The 19,293-nt window shown below is 41.5% G+C and overlaps 1 protein-coding gene across 1 annotated transcript in view; it reads right to left on the reverse strand.

Moving 5' to 3' along the window:
• LOC128303435 (homeobox protein orthopedia) overlaps nucleotides 1-15,942 on the reverse strand; it is a 35,496-nt gene extending 19,554 nt beyond the window's left edge. Inside the window, exons 1-3 of the mRNA XM_053040382.1 lie at nucleotides 15,909-15,942; nucleotides 7,020-7,246; nucleotides 6,743-6,904 (exon numbers count right to left, since the gene is read on the reverse strand). Coding sequence (XP_052896342.1) covers nucleotides 6,743-6,904; nucleotides 7,020-7,246; nucleotides 15,909-15,942 — 423 coding nt within the window. The remainder of the gene's footprint in view (nucleotides 1-6,742; nucleotides 6,905-7,019; nucleotides 7,247-15,908) is intronic.
• Nucleotides 15,943-19,293: the final 3,351 nt, after the last annotated feature.

Consider the following 19,293-nt stretch of genomic DNA (forward strand, 5'->3'; position numbering starts at 1 on the left):
AAAGTAGAAAAATATTTGTTCGTAATAAATACACTACATGAGGAACCCGTTTGTTAATGTATGATCAGTTTATGCAGCAAATTATTTATGTCATAACATTTCGTATTGAAATAATATTTCTAAAACCCATTATTTTGTCCTTTTCATTCAAAATTAATTTAGACAATAATGACTCTCAACAGTACAAAAACAATCCAACAATCTTTTGTTTAATAAAGGAAAAAAATAATAAATCTAAACTCGTAATGGTTCACTATTCATAGATATGAAACTTTATTAAACTGTTTCGCTACCGAAACAACGGCTCGATACAAATACGAAACGATTCGCCAGTGGTATTCACCTGATATTTGCGTGAAACCAGCAACAAAACCCAAAACACGCCGGGCGAGAACATAACGACACTTCGGAATCAGACAGCAGACTGACCACTATCGGTAAAACCACACACCCAAACGGGTTTCGTCCGGCCCAGTGATTGTCTGCCACCAACTTCGGGGCCCTTATCCATCAAAGGGGGCCCATTTTTATTCGCCCATCGGGTATTGCCGGGATCGAATATCATATCGACCACATTTGGAATCGGTGGCTGACGATCCGATTACAGACCGACGAGATTCTCCCTTACGAATTCCACCGTGCCGAGTCGGTATGAGCTCTGGCCAGTTTGAGGCTAAGGAGTCCCTTTGTTGTTGTGGGATGGGGTGTGTTTTTTTCCCTTCGCGTCGTCACTTTAGAGTCCCTCCGTCGCCTACACTAGCCTAGGCTGGTTTGGCTGAATTCAGACGGGTTTGTACGACGGAATGACAGCAGTGCGGTTTGAATTTTTGGGATCGGTTGATTAACCACCGTACAATGACCTCTCTACGAGACAGAGGTGTATGAAACATGTTTTGTTGTGGCACAGATACAGTGACCAGTTGGCTCACTTGTATGTGTTAATTTTCGGTTATACTTATTAATAAAAAAATAGTTTCCTATGAAAACTGATCAATATTTACAAATTGGATTCATTAATAGTTTGGTCAAATACTTCATTAAAGCTGCTCGCAATATTTACATAAGTTTCACGCTGTAAACTCAGGCAAAACGTAAAGCGTCTTTAATCTACGTGGAGCTATCCGCACGGTTCAGCTTGAATGGTTTACACTGGGAGGAATTTATTTATGCACAGGGATTTCAGAAGCCTGCCCTGCTCACGGGGTCGGCAGCCCGAGGATTAAGAGCAGGAATTATTTCCGCATATAAATTGACATTGTGGGGATTTGGGGAACAACAACTAATGCCACACACACACACACACACACACACACACACACACACACACACACACACACACACACACACACACACACACACACACACACACCTCCACCATACTCACTAGCCATGCGCGTTGTGGCTATGGCCAACAGGATGGAGGCATTTTTTTTTGTTAAGCAAAAACATAAAAACACGGCCTCACTGGTCGGTTTGAATGATAAGGACCCACCATTGGCAGAAGCCTCACCGAAAGAAAACCGTGCTGGCACGGCTCCACCGTGCTGCGGGTAGCTCTAACAAATAGAGCGGTGACCGTGTAGACGAGCAATTCGCAAATCAGGACGTGTGAGAAGTAAAAATATAACCAACAAAAAAAAATAAGGAAATTCAAAACCATCCGTTCCCGACGTCCGGGCTGCAAAACTCCGCCATTCGCCAAGAGTACACTATCATTTCTCACGATTTAGCCGGTCGGCTTTTGCTGGTTGACCCCCGTCGGAGATCAACGACGGATCCTTTATTTGCATGCGGCGCCGTGGTGGTTGGCTGTGCTTCGCTTGGGGGTTTTCTGTTGGTCATAAATCGCTTCCAAACATCCCCGCTGTTTGTATATTCTTCGTGTTGGTTGGATGTGATGTTGCATACATGTTTCCTTCGGTAGTGGTACTCAAGGGGAAGTTGAACGTAATACAAATGTAGTAAACTACAAAACACAAAATAGTGAATGAGATTCTCCAATAAAAAAATACCGTGAACTAAGAAAACAATGTTTTTTTTTGTATTTTCATAAAATTGAAAATTCTTTCTTCAACAAAGCTTTACTAAGTTGAAGGTGTTTGAGTATTAAAGCAGTGCATATTGATCGACTTATTATATAGACTTATTATTATTATTATTATATAGAGCATCCAAGCGAACCGAATGTTGGCCAGTGCAATGGCAAAGTCGGTAACGCACAACTCAACACACAACAAGCGCCATCGGTCTAGGTTCAAATCTCGGCCCTTCTCGGCCAACTCGCTCTCGCTCGTCAAGCGGAGCAGGATTCAGCTGTAAGTTATTCAAACTCATCCAAACCATTTGAATTGGGATAGTTTAATAGAATAAACATTTGGCACATTTTCAAATCTGCCCATGGTCAACTTTCACGCTGTATTGGGAAACGAGTCATGCAAATAATCCACCATGGTTTTAAATTCATAACAAAAAGTTAATAACAGTGAGTAGTTGATAATAAATGTTCTTTTAATTCTGGACATCTTGGCTGTTTCCTTTAAATACATAACCAATTAGTTTGTATAGGTAAAGGGCATATGTATTGACTTTTTCGGAGATTAACGACTTTTATCTCACAGTTATACTATATTACCCTTGTTTTGACTATATAGGAGCAATCCAGATGTTATTAAATCTCCAACATTCGAAGTACCAGACCGAATAACGATTAACTATTCATTGGATTCGCTCCATCGGGATATACTATTTGTGCTAATAATACCAATTTTGCACTAGATATACGGCCTGGCCGTTCTAACGATAATAAAAAAAACAATTTTGCACTAAAAAATGGCCATCTCATGGCGTTATTCTTCAGTGTAATAGGTTTAGTATGTAGAACAGATTGGCCGTATTGCTAAAAAATAATGTTAGAAAAACACTAAAATTTGCGAACAATAGAAGTAAATAGTGGTTCATGTTATCAAGTACAATGTTAAGCGTACGGTGTACGATCATTGCCGTGTAGAGGTTTCATACTGTTGCCTAACTATGTTTCGCACAAGTGTACAAAATGATCATACACCTAAAGGATTAATTTAGCTACTGTCCGTGTTCGCTCTGCCCGTCTACACTCAATAGTGTCACTACACATCCGTGTCTCAAATTTATGGATCATTACAGCACAATTTGATCGCACGCAATAACACTACAATGTAATGGGGGAAATGAGAGATCAAAAGTACGTTGTCCCCTGGCGACGGCAGCAGTGCGGCACAGTGCTGATTGCGACGGGAAACGCAAATCCTTTAATTGGTTTGGTCACAATTGAAAAATGGGAAAGTAATCCCAACGTAACATCTTTCTCCCGTGTTGCTGAATGCCTTTTTTTCTCTCTCCATTCGATAACGTGACTTGCTGCAGGAGTCGCTTCGGCAGCAGGGCGTTTGGGATGAAATTGGTTCGAATTAATTCATTCCACCCATTGCCCGGTGGTTGGTGGAACAGAGGAAGAAAAAAACAAAAGACTCATATCGATTGCTCTATCGTTTTGGTCATTCTCGTGGTGTTTTGTGTGAGACCGAACTTGGCCACATTTGGAGCAATCAAAACATCAAACAAATCGCCCCGGTCCATGTCCATGTGGCAGCGAATAAATGCTTCGCATCGGTCGATCGTGGTGCTTACAAGCGAATACCGTCACTAGTTCCATTGGATTTGGGCGTAATGCTATAAAAGCAAACCTATAAACTCATAATGATATAATAAAAAACGAATAAAATTCTTCCTCCTTTATTCCCAACGGTGGAACAGATTGGGTGTGCTGTAGGGGAATCGTTCTAGTGATGGTAACATCTTCGTCTTCCTTTAATTTTTTGCTCTATCTTGGGACTACTTTCGCCGCGGTGAATGCTTTCTCCGAACGAAATAAGGGACCGGTTGTGTGTGTGTGTGGAATGATTTGATTCTTGTGGTAAAATGAGATGTTTCGCAAGCAAAAAGTATCCTCAGTGCACGACACATAGTGGTTTTGTTGGTTAGTTAAAGGAAACCCACACTTGGAAACGAAACAGACGAACGAAACGCCAGACCTTAGAGCAAAGTTTTGGCAACCCACAAAACGGAGAGCCAATAGTGGTCGGACGGAGTGGGTAACTATTGGGCTTAACATCAACGCAAGAGTTGAAATATTTTAATGGAAAAACAATGCTGCCGGTCGGGCCTTTCCTTTGCTTACGCTACGCACAACATTGCGAGACCGCTGGAGCAGAGTTTCAGGCGGGGAGGAAATAAGGTACGGATCAAACCATGCTGTGCTATTGCGTAGTGGTTATAGCCACAAGCACGAGTCCATTAGTAAAGGGAAGCGTAAAGTTGTGGAATTTATGTTCATGCGGTTTCGTTTGCGGCTCTCGTACGCAACTGCTCCACCCGCAAACCGGCCGGGAGAGTTTGCTAAAGGATCGGACCGTCGGGTACGGCACTTTATTATTGCTGTGATTAGTGAAAAGTTCGTTCGTTCCATCGGTCTGCCCATTTGCGAAACGATCCAAGATGGTGCAGATCAATCGACAAATGGAGGGAAACGCTACCTATTGCCCACATCTCGAGTTGCAATCAAATCGATAGGGTCGTATTCAGGGATGCGAGTGAAGTGAATATAAAATCTTCTTTTATGGCACACGTTTACCGTGCGCGTTCATATGCGTGCCAGTCCAGCACACCGGAGACTGTCATCAGGGTGGTCTTCAGAAGCAAACCACAATCTGCATGATCCCGTGCTAAGCCGCTGCAATAACCTTGAAAACACTTTATCCGGGCTGTGCTGGGAAGCGTTTTATGCTGCTGTGGAATTTTTGCAATCGCCCAGTTGGGTGGTTATTTGCCGGTGGATTTCCCGTGCAGAGAGGATCAAAAAGTTGGTGCGTGGTTGGTTTCCTTCCAACCCCAAATGGAAGGGAATATAGGGAGCCACACTTTTGTGCGGGAATCAAATACACATGCACCGAGCCCGAGTTAAGCAATGAGGACGTGATCAGATTGTTTAAAGTTTTTCGTATAAAGTTATAGCTCCATGATTGATTTATGGGATGACAAGGGGATCTAAAGGTTCGTTTGGAGGATTAGCTTTTTGGAAAAATATCTGGTAGAAGTATGTATTCCAGAGAATGGAACATCCATATTTTTCGCCTAGAATCAATATCAGTTTTATATTTTTCATAAAATGTCTAGACACTTTAAATTGAGGTATATAAATCGATAAAATAACATGTTAAATTCAACAATTAATTGCAACACAACTACACTAATACATTATTATCGATAAGAAATATATTTTTAGGAGTTCAAAACAGATATGGCCAATTGTATTATAGCAATGTGTCTATGTTTCCGAAAAGCTTGTCTCGTCAATGTAAAATATGAAGGTATTCGATTCAACCCCATTCTTGTCTTGCCAAAACACTAAAATAAAGCTTACAGTGCTTTAGACACTTGATACACAAGGCTTAATGACGTTTCAAACCTTTGCCAGGAAATCAAAAGGATATCATGTTAAGAAAAACATGGACCGATTTGTTACTCTTCTATGCTAATCGATGATTGGGGGTTCACCTACCAACCAAAAGGGAAGTGAGGTTAAGCAAATCTTGAATCTCAACTGTCCAACACGTTAGTTAACATGTGTCAGATATCAGCCTTACGGACGGGACATGCCTTGACGACAATCGGCAGATGTGGGTTTTCGGTGTAAGGGACACATTTCCTCAGACAATCATTAGGCAGAGATTGAGGGGCGGTTACTAAATCGATCGTCCCGTAAAAGATGGCCAAACAGGTCTCATGATTCATGTTTATGTAAATGGAAACTGGGCTAAATAATTACCCCTTTCCGTTGGCTCCCCAAGAAATGCTCCCTAACACTCACAGTAATGGAGACGTTTTCGGTGTAAGAAGCGGTTCCTTGGTTGCTTGGGAAAACGGATTAGGTAAGTGATTCATTTGGTCGATTTAATTGTTAATTAGTGAACCAAAGGCTGTACATTCCAGTACGCTTTTGCCGGTACGGGTGGTGTAGTAGGCTGTGGCGTAGTTACATGTGTAAAACATTCGTCTGTCGTCGGCATTTCTTGGCAGAGGGATGACGTTGGAATCTGCAACTATATCTAGCAATTTATTGCATTCGTCCAGGATTTGTCGAGTCGCATAGTTATGCAAAGTTACACAATGTGATCAATAAGTTAAGCCGGAAGGAATTTAGGGAATATTCCGGGAAGCCTTCCTGAAGCCTCCGTTCGTTATCTTAAAGCTCGCGTTGAATTCGAATCGGGATAGGGAATTAAAGACACCTTGTTGAATCATATGCAATGACAATGTAAGCAGTACAAAGGCATCAACTACAACGTTACTGCAAACAACCTCTTAATGTCCCAATGGGCAATGGATTTTTAATTTTACCAAAACTCGTCCACCTAGCTCTGGACCACTTTCTGGAGCCTTCATGGAGCTTTCTCCCATTTTTCCGTTCACACCCTGCACGAGAAAAGTGATTTATGTAAATAATCAGCGATGGCAAATAGGGTGTGAGAACTTCGCCTTATGGCCCCACAGTCAGCGTTGTCATTGTGTACTAACGCCAACCCTGCATGACTCGGAGGGTTTCATGACATTCCATTAGGGCGAACCGTCTCGCGTTCTAAAGTTCCTTCGTGTACCGGAGGGAGTGGCAAGAAAACAAACTTCATCCACAACCAGCAAAACTCACCTGCACTCGTGACTCGGTGAGACCGATCCGCATGGCGATCTCCTCACGCATGAAGATGTCCGGGTAGTGCGTCTTGGAGAAGCAACGTTCCAGCTCGTTCAGCTGCGCCGGTGTGAAGCGTGTTCGGTGCCGTTTCTGTTTTGCGCCATGTTTGTCAGCATTCTGGTGGAGAGTAAGCAAAGTCGTTCACCTTTCGGGCAATGGCGGTCGGATGCTTTGGCAGATCCGACCGGAAACGTTGGACGCTTGGAGTTCCCCCCCGCATAGCTACATTTACCTGATCCTGGTGGATGTTGTGCGGTTCACACAGGGACCCGGCACCGGAACCGCCACCTGCGCCACCGGTACCGCCGCCAGCACCACCGGCATTACCACCGGGGCCACTGTTGACGTGCAACCGGTTGCCGTTGCTGTCGGCGTTGGTGGCATTGGGTACCTGGCCGAATCCGGTCGCACCGTGCAGGGATGTGAGGCCCGACTTCGGCAGATCGCATTCCTTCGGACCTGCGGATGGGTAGAAATGGTAAACTGTTAACCATTACTCGATTGCACTGAATTACTGTCATGCTTTGATCAACAATTATATGCACAGCGACAATTACAACAGGATAGACCTTATATAAAAGAACAATAAAATATTCACCATAAATGTAGAAAATTGGGAATGGAGGAGTAGATGGCTTTTTAATTTCTAAATTATATCCGGAATGATTGTACACGAGCATATGATGCATTTTAAACGATTAACCAATACCATGTCATGTGTATTAATAATTCTAGTTACTATTGTTTATCGAAAATTATCGAAATTTTTCCAAAAGTGAAGGAAAACGATTTATAAATTGAGGTACAAAAATATGCACATGAAGGCCTATGTCTCATGAAGTCAGCTGACATTGGACATCTAAAAATTACACTTGTTAGATTGATTGTAGTTAAAAATAAATACTAATTTAAGCTTATTTAATTGATAATGTACTTTAAAAATGAATAACAGGTTTAATGGTGTTCCTTATGTATTTCCTTTTATACATCGCTGTACATTATATGTCTCTTCATTTAACTTCAATGGACTTAATTTACTCAACTAATTCAATACGCGTCTCAGTAAAACGGATAAGAATTATTAAAAGTAGAGTAATTTCCTTAGACTTTGATTGACCTTATGCAATTGTTAATTGGGTTTCTAAACTTTTATCAGAATTGTGTAAGGGAATTAATACAAAATACAATTAAATTCCAAGAGCACACATAACACAACTACTGATACGTATTCTTTTGCGAAAATGAACGGTATAATAACATAATGTTTTTAAATGTCGCTTGTTAAAACCTTTACACTCATCCCCCACCCAACATTCGATTATTTCTTTCTTTTCGGCAGTGCATTGCTTTTAAAGCTTTACATATGCACCCGATCTACACAAGGATTCAAACAAACAAGCATGAGCTCACCGAAATCTTCCAGCAAGTACTTGTGATCTCGTTTTTTCAGCATGCCCGGGCATACCCTGGGCAACTGGTAGTCTGGTGAATGCCAACACTGTCATCGGCTTTACACCGTTCACGTCAGGGTCCCTGTGGCGGACGGCTGACGGTTGGAGCAACAATTTTACCCGGTAGCCCCGTGAAACAGTTTTCAAACCGACTCATGTCACATCTCATCACACCCTGTTGACAGTTGAACGGATGGAGCCAACGCTGGTGGATCGTACAAATCCATTTCGATCCATTCTGACAGTTTTGTGAGAGCGGGTGTGTGTATTTCTTTTTTCTTCATCCCACTCCTGCTCGTTTGTCCTTGCCTTGTGTCTCCCGTTCCATCGTAGCCTGCTATGGTCCCGGCAGAGCCGGTGGGGCTTACTCGTGGAAGACACGTATCAGAAACACTTTTATGCTACTCTTCATATGCAGGTGTTAATTTTAACACATCTATACGATTTTGGCTACCGTTTTTGTGGTGCAGTTTGTCAGCGCATGTGAGCGCCCCCTTGCCGTTAGCCTTCTACACACCGCACCGCACCGGATGCGGATCGGACATGAAAGTTCGGCCAGAAAACTTGGGAGATTGACTCCGGCGGATCAGATCAGGCATGCTGATGGCAGATGGAGATATGTGGTACGGGGGGTAGGAGATGTAGAAATACTGCACACTGAATTCTCGAGATGAACCAGCACGAAACTATGGAAACTTGAGAAATAAATACAAGAAGCAAAGTGGCACCTTCGACTAACGCTTCTGGGCAGCCACGCTTTGCCTGTAAGCCCCCCCCGCATGAGGCATTCCCGACCGTGTGCAAGGGTCTTGCCAGCAAGAATCTCGCTTCGATGCCACTAACGTGTAAAAAGCAGTGCATCGATGAAGAATCGACACCAGCCCAGCGGATGGGTTCGAGCTGTTTTCTCTGCACGAAGCGATCTTCACCATAGAGTTGATACTTTTAACAAGCAGCGCACAAAACGATCGCCACTGTTTTCTTTTATGTGGTCGATTAGTGCGGGGAGTTACTCCACACCGTACCACACTGATGGCGTTGCGTTCCTGCATCTTCCCGTGCTTATTTCACCGTAACGTATCTGTGGAATGCGTCAATGCGGAATCGGATCTATCGGCCAGAGTGGAAAAAACGGGAGCGAAAAAATGTTCATTCATGCGTACGAACCACACGCAGCGTAATGAGTTATTAGGTTTTGATTGCTACGCTTTTATGATGATGTTAAACGTCTGCGTGTTTGGAGAAGATGTTTAGCAACGGCCGTAAGATGAATCGGAGTATTGATTGATGCATTAGTTTTTGAATGGAAAGTGACACGGTTCGAATTAGCGGCTTTGGGGCTAGTGTGAAGATTTATAGCTATTTTTATTGTATCAATGCGGCGAACTATAGCGTGGAGTTATTTTAGGACGGTTGATAAACACGGACGCTAATATAGCTCTACTTCACACTTTTACTTTTCTGTTTGTGTGATTAAAAAAAACCGGGAACAAAGTTTGGTGTTGACAAAACATGTTTGATTCGATGAAAATGGCTTTAGATTGATAGCAAGCGATTGGAGAATGCGCATTAAATAAAAATCATGCAAAGAATTGTTTTTATATTGTTGATATAGTGGTGGAATCGATAAAGAAATGTCTCCTAAACTTCAATTAGTACTGCAAAACGTTTAAGTTCTTATAGTCATATTTTCCAAAAAGTTGTTACGGTGTAAAAAGGGATATTTTAAAGGATATGTTAAAGGGTTTGGCAATCGATAGGATATGGCATGCCTAACTTATGGAATCGCGCAAGCGAATAAGATAAAACTTGAACTAGATATGGAATCGCTTGCATAATTTAGTGAATGCCAATTCTGCCAGGCAGTTTACGCATATGCGGATTCAAGTGTTGAGAGATAAAACGAAATTTTTGACGATTATATTTTATAAAACCTAAATACAAATATTTATCATTATTTAATATTGTTTTTAATTTTTAACCTGCACGTCATTTGTTTAAAATTTCATAAAACCTTTTAAATTAAATCTCAGCTCTTGAATCCGCATGTGCGTAAACTGCCTGTCAGAATTGGCATTCACTAAATTGTGCAAGCGATTCCTTATCCAGTTCACGCGATACCGTAAAGTTTTTTGCGTTTCACTATCTATGTCAGGTTTTATCTTATTCGCTTGCACGATTCTGTAATGATGGTATGGTATGGTATAATGGTATGGTACCAAAAATAATGCGACTAAAGTTGCCGAATAGTGATCTAGAAGACTGTACTTCTCCTTATTTGTCGGCAAAACACCCTCAATAGTTATAGGTCTGTCATTTTTTACTTTCTTTATTTATCCGTAGCCGAATAGTATGTCCTGCATTGGTTCGGATGGCCTCAGCAGCCAGAATCGAAACAATGTTACTTTAGGAATCGTTTAGAGTCCGTCATATTTAAATTTCGGATCAATTCCGAGCTTGAGATCGTCGTAAATTATAAAAGATATATGTTAAGAAAAGATTCTTATAAACAGTTCGACAAGATTCTAGAACGAATACTAAAATTTCTTTTGAAGTCTTACGGTACTCGTAGAAATGGATACGTAACGATGAGCAATTAGGTTTCGTTTAGAACCTTCCGTAGTAATTAAAAATAGTCTGCAGTTTTTTTTCCAAATGTATGTCTTCATATTAAACGTATGAAATGAGTGAATGAAATCGAATGTATGAAATTAATCTCAGAATTTATTTGCTTTGAATTCGTTGTTTTAGTGACAGAATCCCAATGATTTTCACATCCAAAATCCCACAGAAGTGATTTCAAATTTGATATCATGTGTTACATACACAACAGTCGTATTTACTGCTTAAATCGCAAGGCTCTTACTTAGTTTTCATTCGTTATCAGATAGCAATAACACGTTACAATAAACTTCATGAGCCAAAAACATCACGCTGATGTCCAGTATGTCACGATTATGTGCAATGAGTATGCTATGTATGTATGTGCTGAGTATGTTATTAATACCAGGAAGCAACATCAAATCAAAATTTTTAACGTGTTATCCTCGACCTTCACATATGCATCAAAGTAAGTAATCAAACATATTAAAGTAAGAAAAATTTGTTTTAGATATGTTTCGTGTCCCATGGCATTGACATTCTTTAAGCGAAAATTACTACATATCAGCATGTAACGAGGTTAAATAAGTTAAAGTACACCCCTCTGTGGACAAACCACGTAACCAGCTTCGACCAAACTTGGGAAGGTCATTTAATCACTAATCTAACCCTAAACTCGTGTGCACCAGCCAGTCAATATACTGAAGAAGCTTGAAAAATCCTGCCACTTCAATTCCCCTATCCGTGACCCCTACGATCAACTTCCATCAACCTCGACCCACTGACGGCTCCCAAGGGTCTATTTCATTTTGAATTATGAAGGCCTTCCCGGGTGCGTCTGGTGTTGTTGTTCGTTCGGGTTGCGTGAAATCGTTGCCGTCTATCGCACGTAAATGAGAAACCATGACAACAAACACCAGTTACCAGGACTACCAGCACCGTTCTGACAGGGATGCTGCGAGAATGCGAAACGCTGTCCCGACGCCACCCAGACTGCCCGCAAAAGGGGACAAGAGCAGGCGCAAAATCTTGCCACCTTTCATCATCACCAGCGCGCATGGATCGATATAATTAATGTGAAGAAAAATGTATGAAAGCACACCGCGTCAGCAAGGGTGTTCTTGTTGGGTGCTGGAACGCAAACTGGTTCTTTCTTTGTGGTGCGTTTTTTCGTGTGGTGCGTTGTTGTCCGAAGGAAACATAAGGAGTAATGAATATTTAAAGGTCGACCGTCATCTGTGGTTGGTGAAGTAAATCCCAAAAAAATAACAACAAGATCGCCTCGGTATACGATGCATTAACGTAAAAAAGTGGTCTTCTTCTATGCAAACACTTAGTTTAAGTAAGGTAGAGAGCAAATTTTGCAGTAAAAACGAACACACTAGCTTTAAACAGAACCTTTATCCCGTTTGTGTTACTTGTCACAGCGAACTGCTCACACTACACGTACACTAATGAATTGCAAAGTGGCACTAATGTGTGTAAGCTTTGACATTTTTGCACGAAACTAATGCACTTTGCCGATTTCCGTTTCGTGCGGGGTAGCGAAAACCGAATGATGAGTCCGCTGCTGAAAGGGAAGCTGCTCGTTTGACTACGGCGAACACTTCTGTTTTACGCCTGCGATGAAGTGCAATTTGCCACAATTCATCGAAAAATCGATTTCAAGTCCTTCAGGCACGGTACGCCGGTAAGTGTGGTGGAGAGTCAGCGGGCGGTATGGAAAATGCGACAAAATGGGGGTTTTTTACGACCGGAGCGAACGGTCGTGCTGGAAGCAATCGCATCCAATCCATGTCGATCGATAGTAGCATGGTACGCGACAACATCGTTCCGTAGACTTGGAGGCAACGACACGTACAACCAGCAGAACCAAACTCAACCACCATCGCTTCCCATTCGGATCATAATATGCACAGTTACACAGGCACAGTGAGACGTGCAGAGCAGAGATCGTGTTCAATCGTGGGGCTTGGGCACTCCCATCTCGTCGGCACTGACTCCGGGCGCTCGAGCGCGCGTGTAAATAGGTTTTAATAAAATTAAATTAAACATTATCACCATTTCATTCTCGATTCTGCTCCATTGTCACCGTCTTTTAGTGGTGCCGACGACGAATACTGATGCTGCAGGCATGGGGAACGATTTTGGGGATCTTGATGATAGGACGAAATGGACGAGCCGTGGCAAGGATGTTCCCGTGTACGCGTGAAAGGACGTTTCATATCTAAATGTCCGCTCACTGGAGGCAATTCCGTGTAATGCTGCAAATGGATCGAAATGTGTGCTTCGGAATCGGAATGTTTAGAATTTTTCAGTAGAAACGTCCCATTCAATAATTCGACTAGAAAATGGGATGATGTAGTTTAAGTATACAACGTAGGGAATAAAAACTAATTTTATAGCACGCTTCTTTTGCTTCTTCGCAAAGTTATTTTTTGTGGTAGCAATTTTATCGATTTTCTTAAAAATAAAATCAATTTTTATTACATGCCTTTATCGCATAATAAGGTTTTTAAGCGATTTAAGTTTTATAAGAAAAGTCAAAAGGGAAATAAAGAATAACATTATCAAAAAAAAAAAAAACACTGTTATTGTAGAGTAATCTGAAAATCTTCCCATTTTGTGATATTGGAAATACTACAGCTGCATTAACCATGCAGGCACTAAAAGGATAGTAAAAATCTGCAATGCAGTCGGACTGATGGTACACTTTTAAATTCCACCATGGCACCGTATTCAATTATGGCGCTTCAATTAAACGATCATAATTTCAATTGTTTACCACGTTTAATTGCGATACCATTAATTATCAATTTTATGAACACAAATTTACACAACGCTTAATGCAACCGCTGCGAAAGATGCACAAGAGCAGTTATAAAGGGCACTCTTCGACGCGGGTCCATTGAGACCTCCGCGCTGTGCGCTCCGGTGTATGTAATGAAGCGTGCAGTTTGAGAGTTCGATTGGAGCACCACACGCAGGGACCACCCTTCCGATCCACGTTGGTAGACCTAATGATCTCGATTAAGCACCTTTTTTGTGCATCACCATTCCCATCGTACAAGCTGATGGTTCTTTCCTGCTTTGTTGTTGTCCCGTGTGTGCAGTAGTGTGGTGCATAATGCATGGACACTAATGTGTCATAAATTATGCGTATCTGAGCGTTATGTTGAAACGAAGCTAGAACGCCACGGTATGTGCTGTTGGGGTTCGGGGCCGATTTCGCGATGTGTGCGCATTTTCGATGGTTTCGCGGACTGGTGCTAGTGCAGCACGCGTATTCCACATCGGCCACACATTTGTGCGGACTTTATGAGGTGAGAATTTAATTTATCATACGGTGATATTGCGACAAAGGTATTGCATGTTGGATTAGCTTCCTAGCGTAACGATTACTATCGCTAAACAAATGATCGAGTTTGTGTAGGTTAGTGTTAAACGCTGGCATTTGAATTAAGTGATCCGATAAATTTTGTAATTTTGCGCTCCTTTGCTTCCATTCCTCGCTGGAAATATTAGTCAATGACTAATGTCAATACATTAGTATAGGACTAAATAAAATACGCGTTTTAACTCCTGGTGATGAACAGCAAACAAATGTATGAAAAACGTTAAATTAATACGAATATTGATTTTTTATTGCCTATCGAATCCACTCCACGTTAATTGTGTTAGTTATGGTTTTATCTGTTCTTGATCATGCCTACGTTACGATGAAAAGACAACGGCATACCTAACGCGCAACTTCTTTGTTCACCAAGACAAAGGACCCGTGTGAGAACCAGACTGACTGATCTTTAAAATGCACAGTGATGGCAAAATAACTAAGACTGTTCATTACATTGTATGTCGTTTGCTTGTTGATTGGCATAGAATTGCTCATAGAAGAAAAAAAAAAGATTTCACTTCAGTTAGTGACCGCTTTTGTCAAAAAAGCTCACTATCAAATCCCATACAGACCTTTGAGCCTACGCAAAATAAAAATCACGATTAGTTAAAGTTAAAGGGAAAACATCTTGAATGATTTCGACGTTATAATAAAATTTATTGAAGGAGTATGTACAGTACGTAATAATGAATTACTTCGAAATACATTCGACAACGACAACAGAAGAGAGATCAGTATTTTCTGACAAACATTTTGTATTGCATCTTAAAACTACTCTCGTTATATTTATGTGATGGACGAGATAAACGTACAATAAACTATAATTAAGTTAAGCTACCTTTGAAGATTTACATTTAAAAATTTGTTATCATCTACCGATAAAGCTTCATTTATTTTATTAGAGGTAAACGCTACATTGGTAAGTCATAATCCTACGCTTTGCCAAAGCAAATTCTATACTAGGGAAATTAATTCTGATGTGTAGACATTTTTTTGTAGTATTATTGCTGGATGCTTAAATTTGCTTCGTCTAATCCTATTTTTATGAAAAATCGAAAAAAAAAATTATGTGAATATCAGTAGCAATTGCTACATTTTTTTTTCATAATCGAATAGAACAAAACAAATAACATCATCCATTGGTTCGTTTAAATTGAATTTAGTTCACAGATGAACTTAATTTTAATAAACGTCACTGTGGTTTGTATCCAGACGGCACTGTCTGCCGTGGGGAATATTAGTTTAATTATTGTTTGTTCGATTTGAACATATGTCAAAGTGTTTAATATGTGGTTTGAAGTTGTATATAATTGAAGTTTAAAGAAGTTTTAGAATTTAATATTTTTATACCGCTTTTGCCTAATTGCCAACGGCTTATCCTGGGGAAAATTAAAGAATTTATTCTTGGCAGAAAAAAGTTTGCTTGAACAAATGTATTTCAATCAATAGAAGTTCTTTACTGAAATATCACCTTAATAATGCTCCAACCAGCCACACTACGAGTACTGTTTTTTATCAATTAATCAACTAAGTCAATTAATTAGTATTGGTTGTTAAAGATTTGATACAATGAAACAGGATCACACAGATATTTGCATGCTACTGAGTACAACTATTACAAAGCAAACAATGACCATTGAGCACACACTGAAATCTTTTACTCATGTAAACTCACCACCCAATCCGGCTGCGTTGAGATTGTTCAGCATATTTGCTGAGAAGTTACGTATCGATAGCGCCGACAGCTTGACCGTTTGTGTGTCCAGCGATGGAAATCGTTGATTAGCATGAATGAGAACAATCCCAGACGGTGACAATGGAGTTTCCCGCTGTTGAACACATTGTGCACTGTTTTTGCAGCTTTTTAAGGAGCCGTTCTGTGTTCTGTCTAAACGGAAGCACCTCTAGTATCCTTGTCCGTAGTTAGCCACCTTCCGATTCGATTCTACTACAAATACAACTCTGATTACACTCGTATACTTAAACTGCACTAGAAGCTCTATGTTGCTGTCGCCTAATACGCAGTAGGCCAGGAAAATATACGTTTCGGAGTGACGGTTGTTCGGTAACGAATTTTCCTGTTCAAAATCCACAGGTGTACAGTTGAAACGAAACTTTGCAGCTGCTGCATCACATTCCAAAAGGTTAAAGTCGTTGGAATTGGATCACTATTCTATCGGCGCTATCCGTATCACAGTACCGATCAAGACGCACAAACTTTCCTGAGCATCTCGTTTCCCGTTCGATGCGTACAGCTAATGTGAACAAAAAACGCGACGTGCAAACTAACCGACAAAGTTAAAAACAATAACACTTGCAGTGAACAATTGATGCCAGCATAAAAAAGCTAAATACACTGTACGCACGCGACACACTCAGCCTAGTAGCTCAGGTTTCGATCACAAACATATAAATATACACAAACACTTTAACACACATACACACGCACACCTCAGTGGCGCTCGGCGCCGCGCCAGCACACTTCTCACGCTTATTAATTAGGCTTTATTAATTAAATAAGTAAGTAACAAATTAAATTCATTACGACGGACTGGAGGAGCAAATTATTTATCAAAACTCGGCTCGGCTACTACCCGAAGGAGGGGTTCGGTGCTGAAGCTGGTGGTGGTGGTGGTAGTGGGCGTTTGGTGCACACCACTAGTGTGAACCAAGTTTTGCGAACGATTGCGATCTGAGTGCAGTGGCGTTTAAGCTGATGCTGGGTTTTCTTTGCCAGAATGCGCCATACGCTCTCACACACACTCACACGCATGCACACGCACGCACGAGCCACGGACAGAAGACGAGCTGGTCGGGCGTCGTCCGGATTGAGTCTGACGGGATTCCAGTCCGGCGACAAATCTCGATGCTCGAAAACCGCCTTACCAGATCGTACCAGATTGAGGGCAGGGCGACAACGCGTGTGCACGAGAGAGCAACAGAGATAACAGTGTGTGCTGCAAGCTGCTGGAAGCAGCAGGCAGGGAAGTTAGGAGGGAGAACGGAGCTAGGGGTAAGTTAAAGGGGTTGTTTTGGGCGCCCTGCTGTCGTGGGTGAGCCACGGCAGTTTGACGAAGGAAAAATACACACCAGCAAACAACGAAACCGTGGCGGAAGAAATGTGCGATTTATTTTTCGAATTTTACGTTCAGGCGGGTGCGAGTGTGTAGTAAGCGCGGTGCCTGTCAGCGAAGGATTGAATCCCAGCATCAATCTCGCGTGTCCATTGTTACGGAAGGGTGTGCTTTTCTCGCACTGTGAGGGTTCGTTCTCGCTCTCTCACTCTCTTCCCGCATGGAAACGGGTTGAGAAGGAATCGTTTAATAGGCGTAGCTACAGCACGTTTTCGGGCGAATGAAACAGCGCGAAAAGCTAGTAGGCCATGAGCAGGGTGCATCGGAACGGGACAGCTAGCTGCACGGTACATGCTCGCAGCATCCTGCGCTGGTGCGACTGCGCAGGAAATCAAGCTCGCGAGAGTTGTGTTTTCCCGCAAGTGCATCGATTTAATTTTTGTTTTTATTCCAACCCAAAAGTGCATTTCGTCCTTCCCAACCTCTTTCTGCACCCGGAAGGGACCAGAATGTATGGAGAGCTTTTTTAGCTTTTTTTGCTGAACCGCTGTCATCTAGACTTTATTCGTTTGTGGAGCGCAGAAAAATGAGCTCATCGTAGCTTTTCCGTTTGCTTATCGTGCTCTTTTCTTTTGCTGCATCACATTTATGCAGCAGCAGCAGCAGCAGCAGCAATAGCAACATCACCATCATCATCATCATCGTCATCAGCTATATGGCTGTGTTTTAGTGAGGGTTTTTTTGTGTTTTGTTGTGGCTCTTAGCAGTGGTATTTCCTTTTGCAATCCTTGCGTTTTTTGTTCATTTTAAGCAAAGGGAGAAATGCTTTTCGTGTGTGTGTGTGTGTGTGTGGAAAGTTGCGTTTTTTTGTAGTTTTATTTTATTGCATTTGCTGTTGGAGTTTTTCCCGTCGTTTTTCGTTGCATCCATTCATGCAGCCCGGCTTGGACATGGCACTGAACGAATAAAACATCCCGGAATGGAGGGTAAAGCTCGTGCGCACCATCGTACGGGCGTGGGATTGAAACCATGCACGGCAAACGCACCAACTCCGGGACGGGTTTGACGTGAGTGATGATGCAAATATCTTTTTCCTGCCGCTGGGCCGGGGAAACCGTTTTTCTTTTCCACCCTTGACGATGCTCGGCTCGTTTTCCGCTCTTTCGGGGCCCATTTTTCAACGTGTTTCCACGGCGGTTGGCCTGCACAGTGCGCGGGAGATTGAGAGAAGGCGATTACGAAGCGAAGGAGATACTTCTGTACCATTCGGCCGTTGGGGCGTCTGGGGCGCCTGGTCATGGTAAGGATCAACAGATATCCTCCCGGTGTGTGCCTGGTGTGGGCCTGGGCGAACGGGCCAAAACGAGGGGACATAAAATGGTAGCGTAAAGCCGCACACATTTGTGAAAGCCCTTACAATTTTAATGCCACGTGACGATGGGAGGTAGTTCCGTCAAATAGTTTTATGTTCGATTTTAATGCCGCTGCAGTGTGAATGAATTTTAGAGCGAATAGTTACAGCGATTGGAAGTGTCTGTTGGGATTTGTGCCACCGGCGATAGACACATGACAGTTAGAAACGTTCATGAGCTGATGTTTTGTAGGGTTTGGTTGACTATTTGGATGAATTAAAATTATATTTAAAAAATTAAATGTTAGTAAATTCTTTGACATTCTTTTAACTATAATATATTTAAAAAAGTAAATGTTAGTAAATTCTTTGACATTCTTTTGAATTGTATATAATAATCATATTAATATTTAATGTTAGTATTTTTAAACTTGTTTTACATTTTTACTAATACTTTTTAAATCTGTTTATTGATTTGTGTTTGGTTTACTATGTCTTTGTGTACTATAACTTTTATCATCGCTTGTCCTAAAATATTTCAGTATACTTAACTCATTTTTTGCTTATATTTAGTCTTTTTTGTGAAATTGTACAAGTAAAGAACAATTATTTAAAATAATAATTTTGATAACACA

The sequence above is a fragment of the Anopheles moucheti genome, chromosome 3, assembly GCF_943734755.1.
Source record: "Anopheles moucheti chromosome 3, idAnoMoucSN_F20_07, whole genome shotgun sequence".
NCBI lineage: Eukaryota > Metazoa > Arthropoda > Insecta > Diptera > Culicidae > Anopheles > Anopheles moucheti.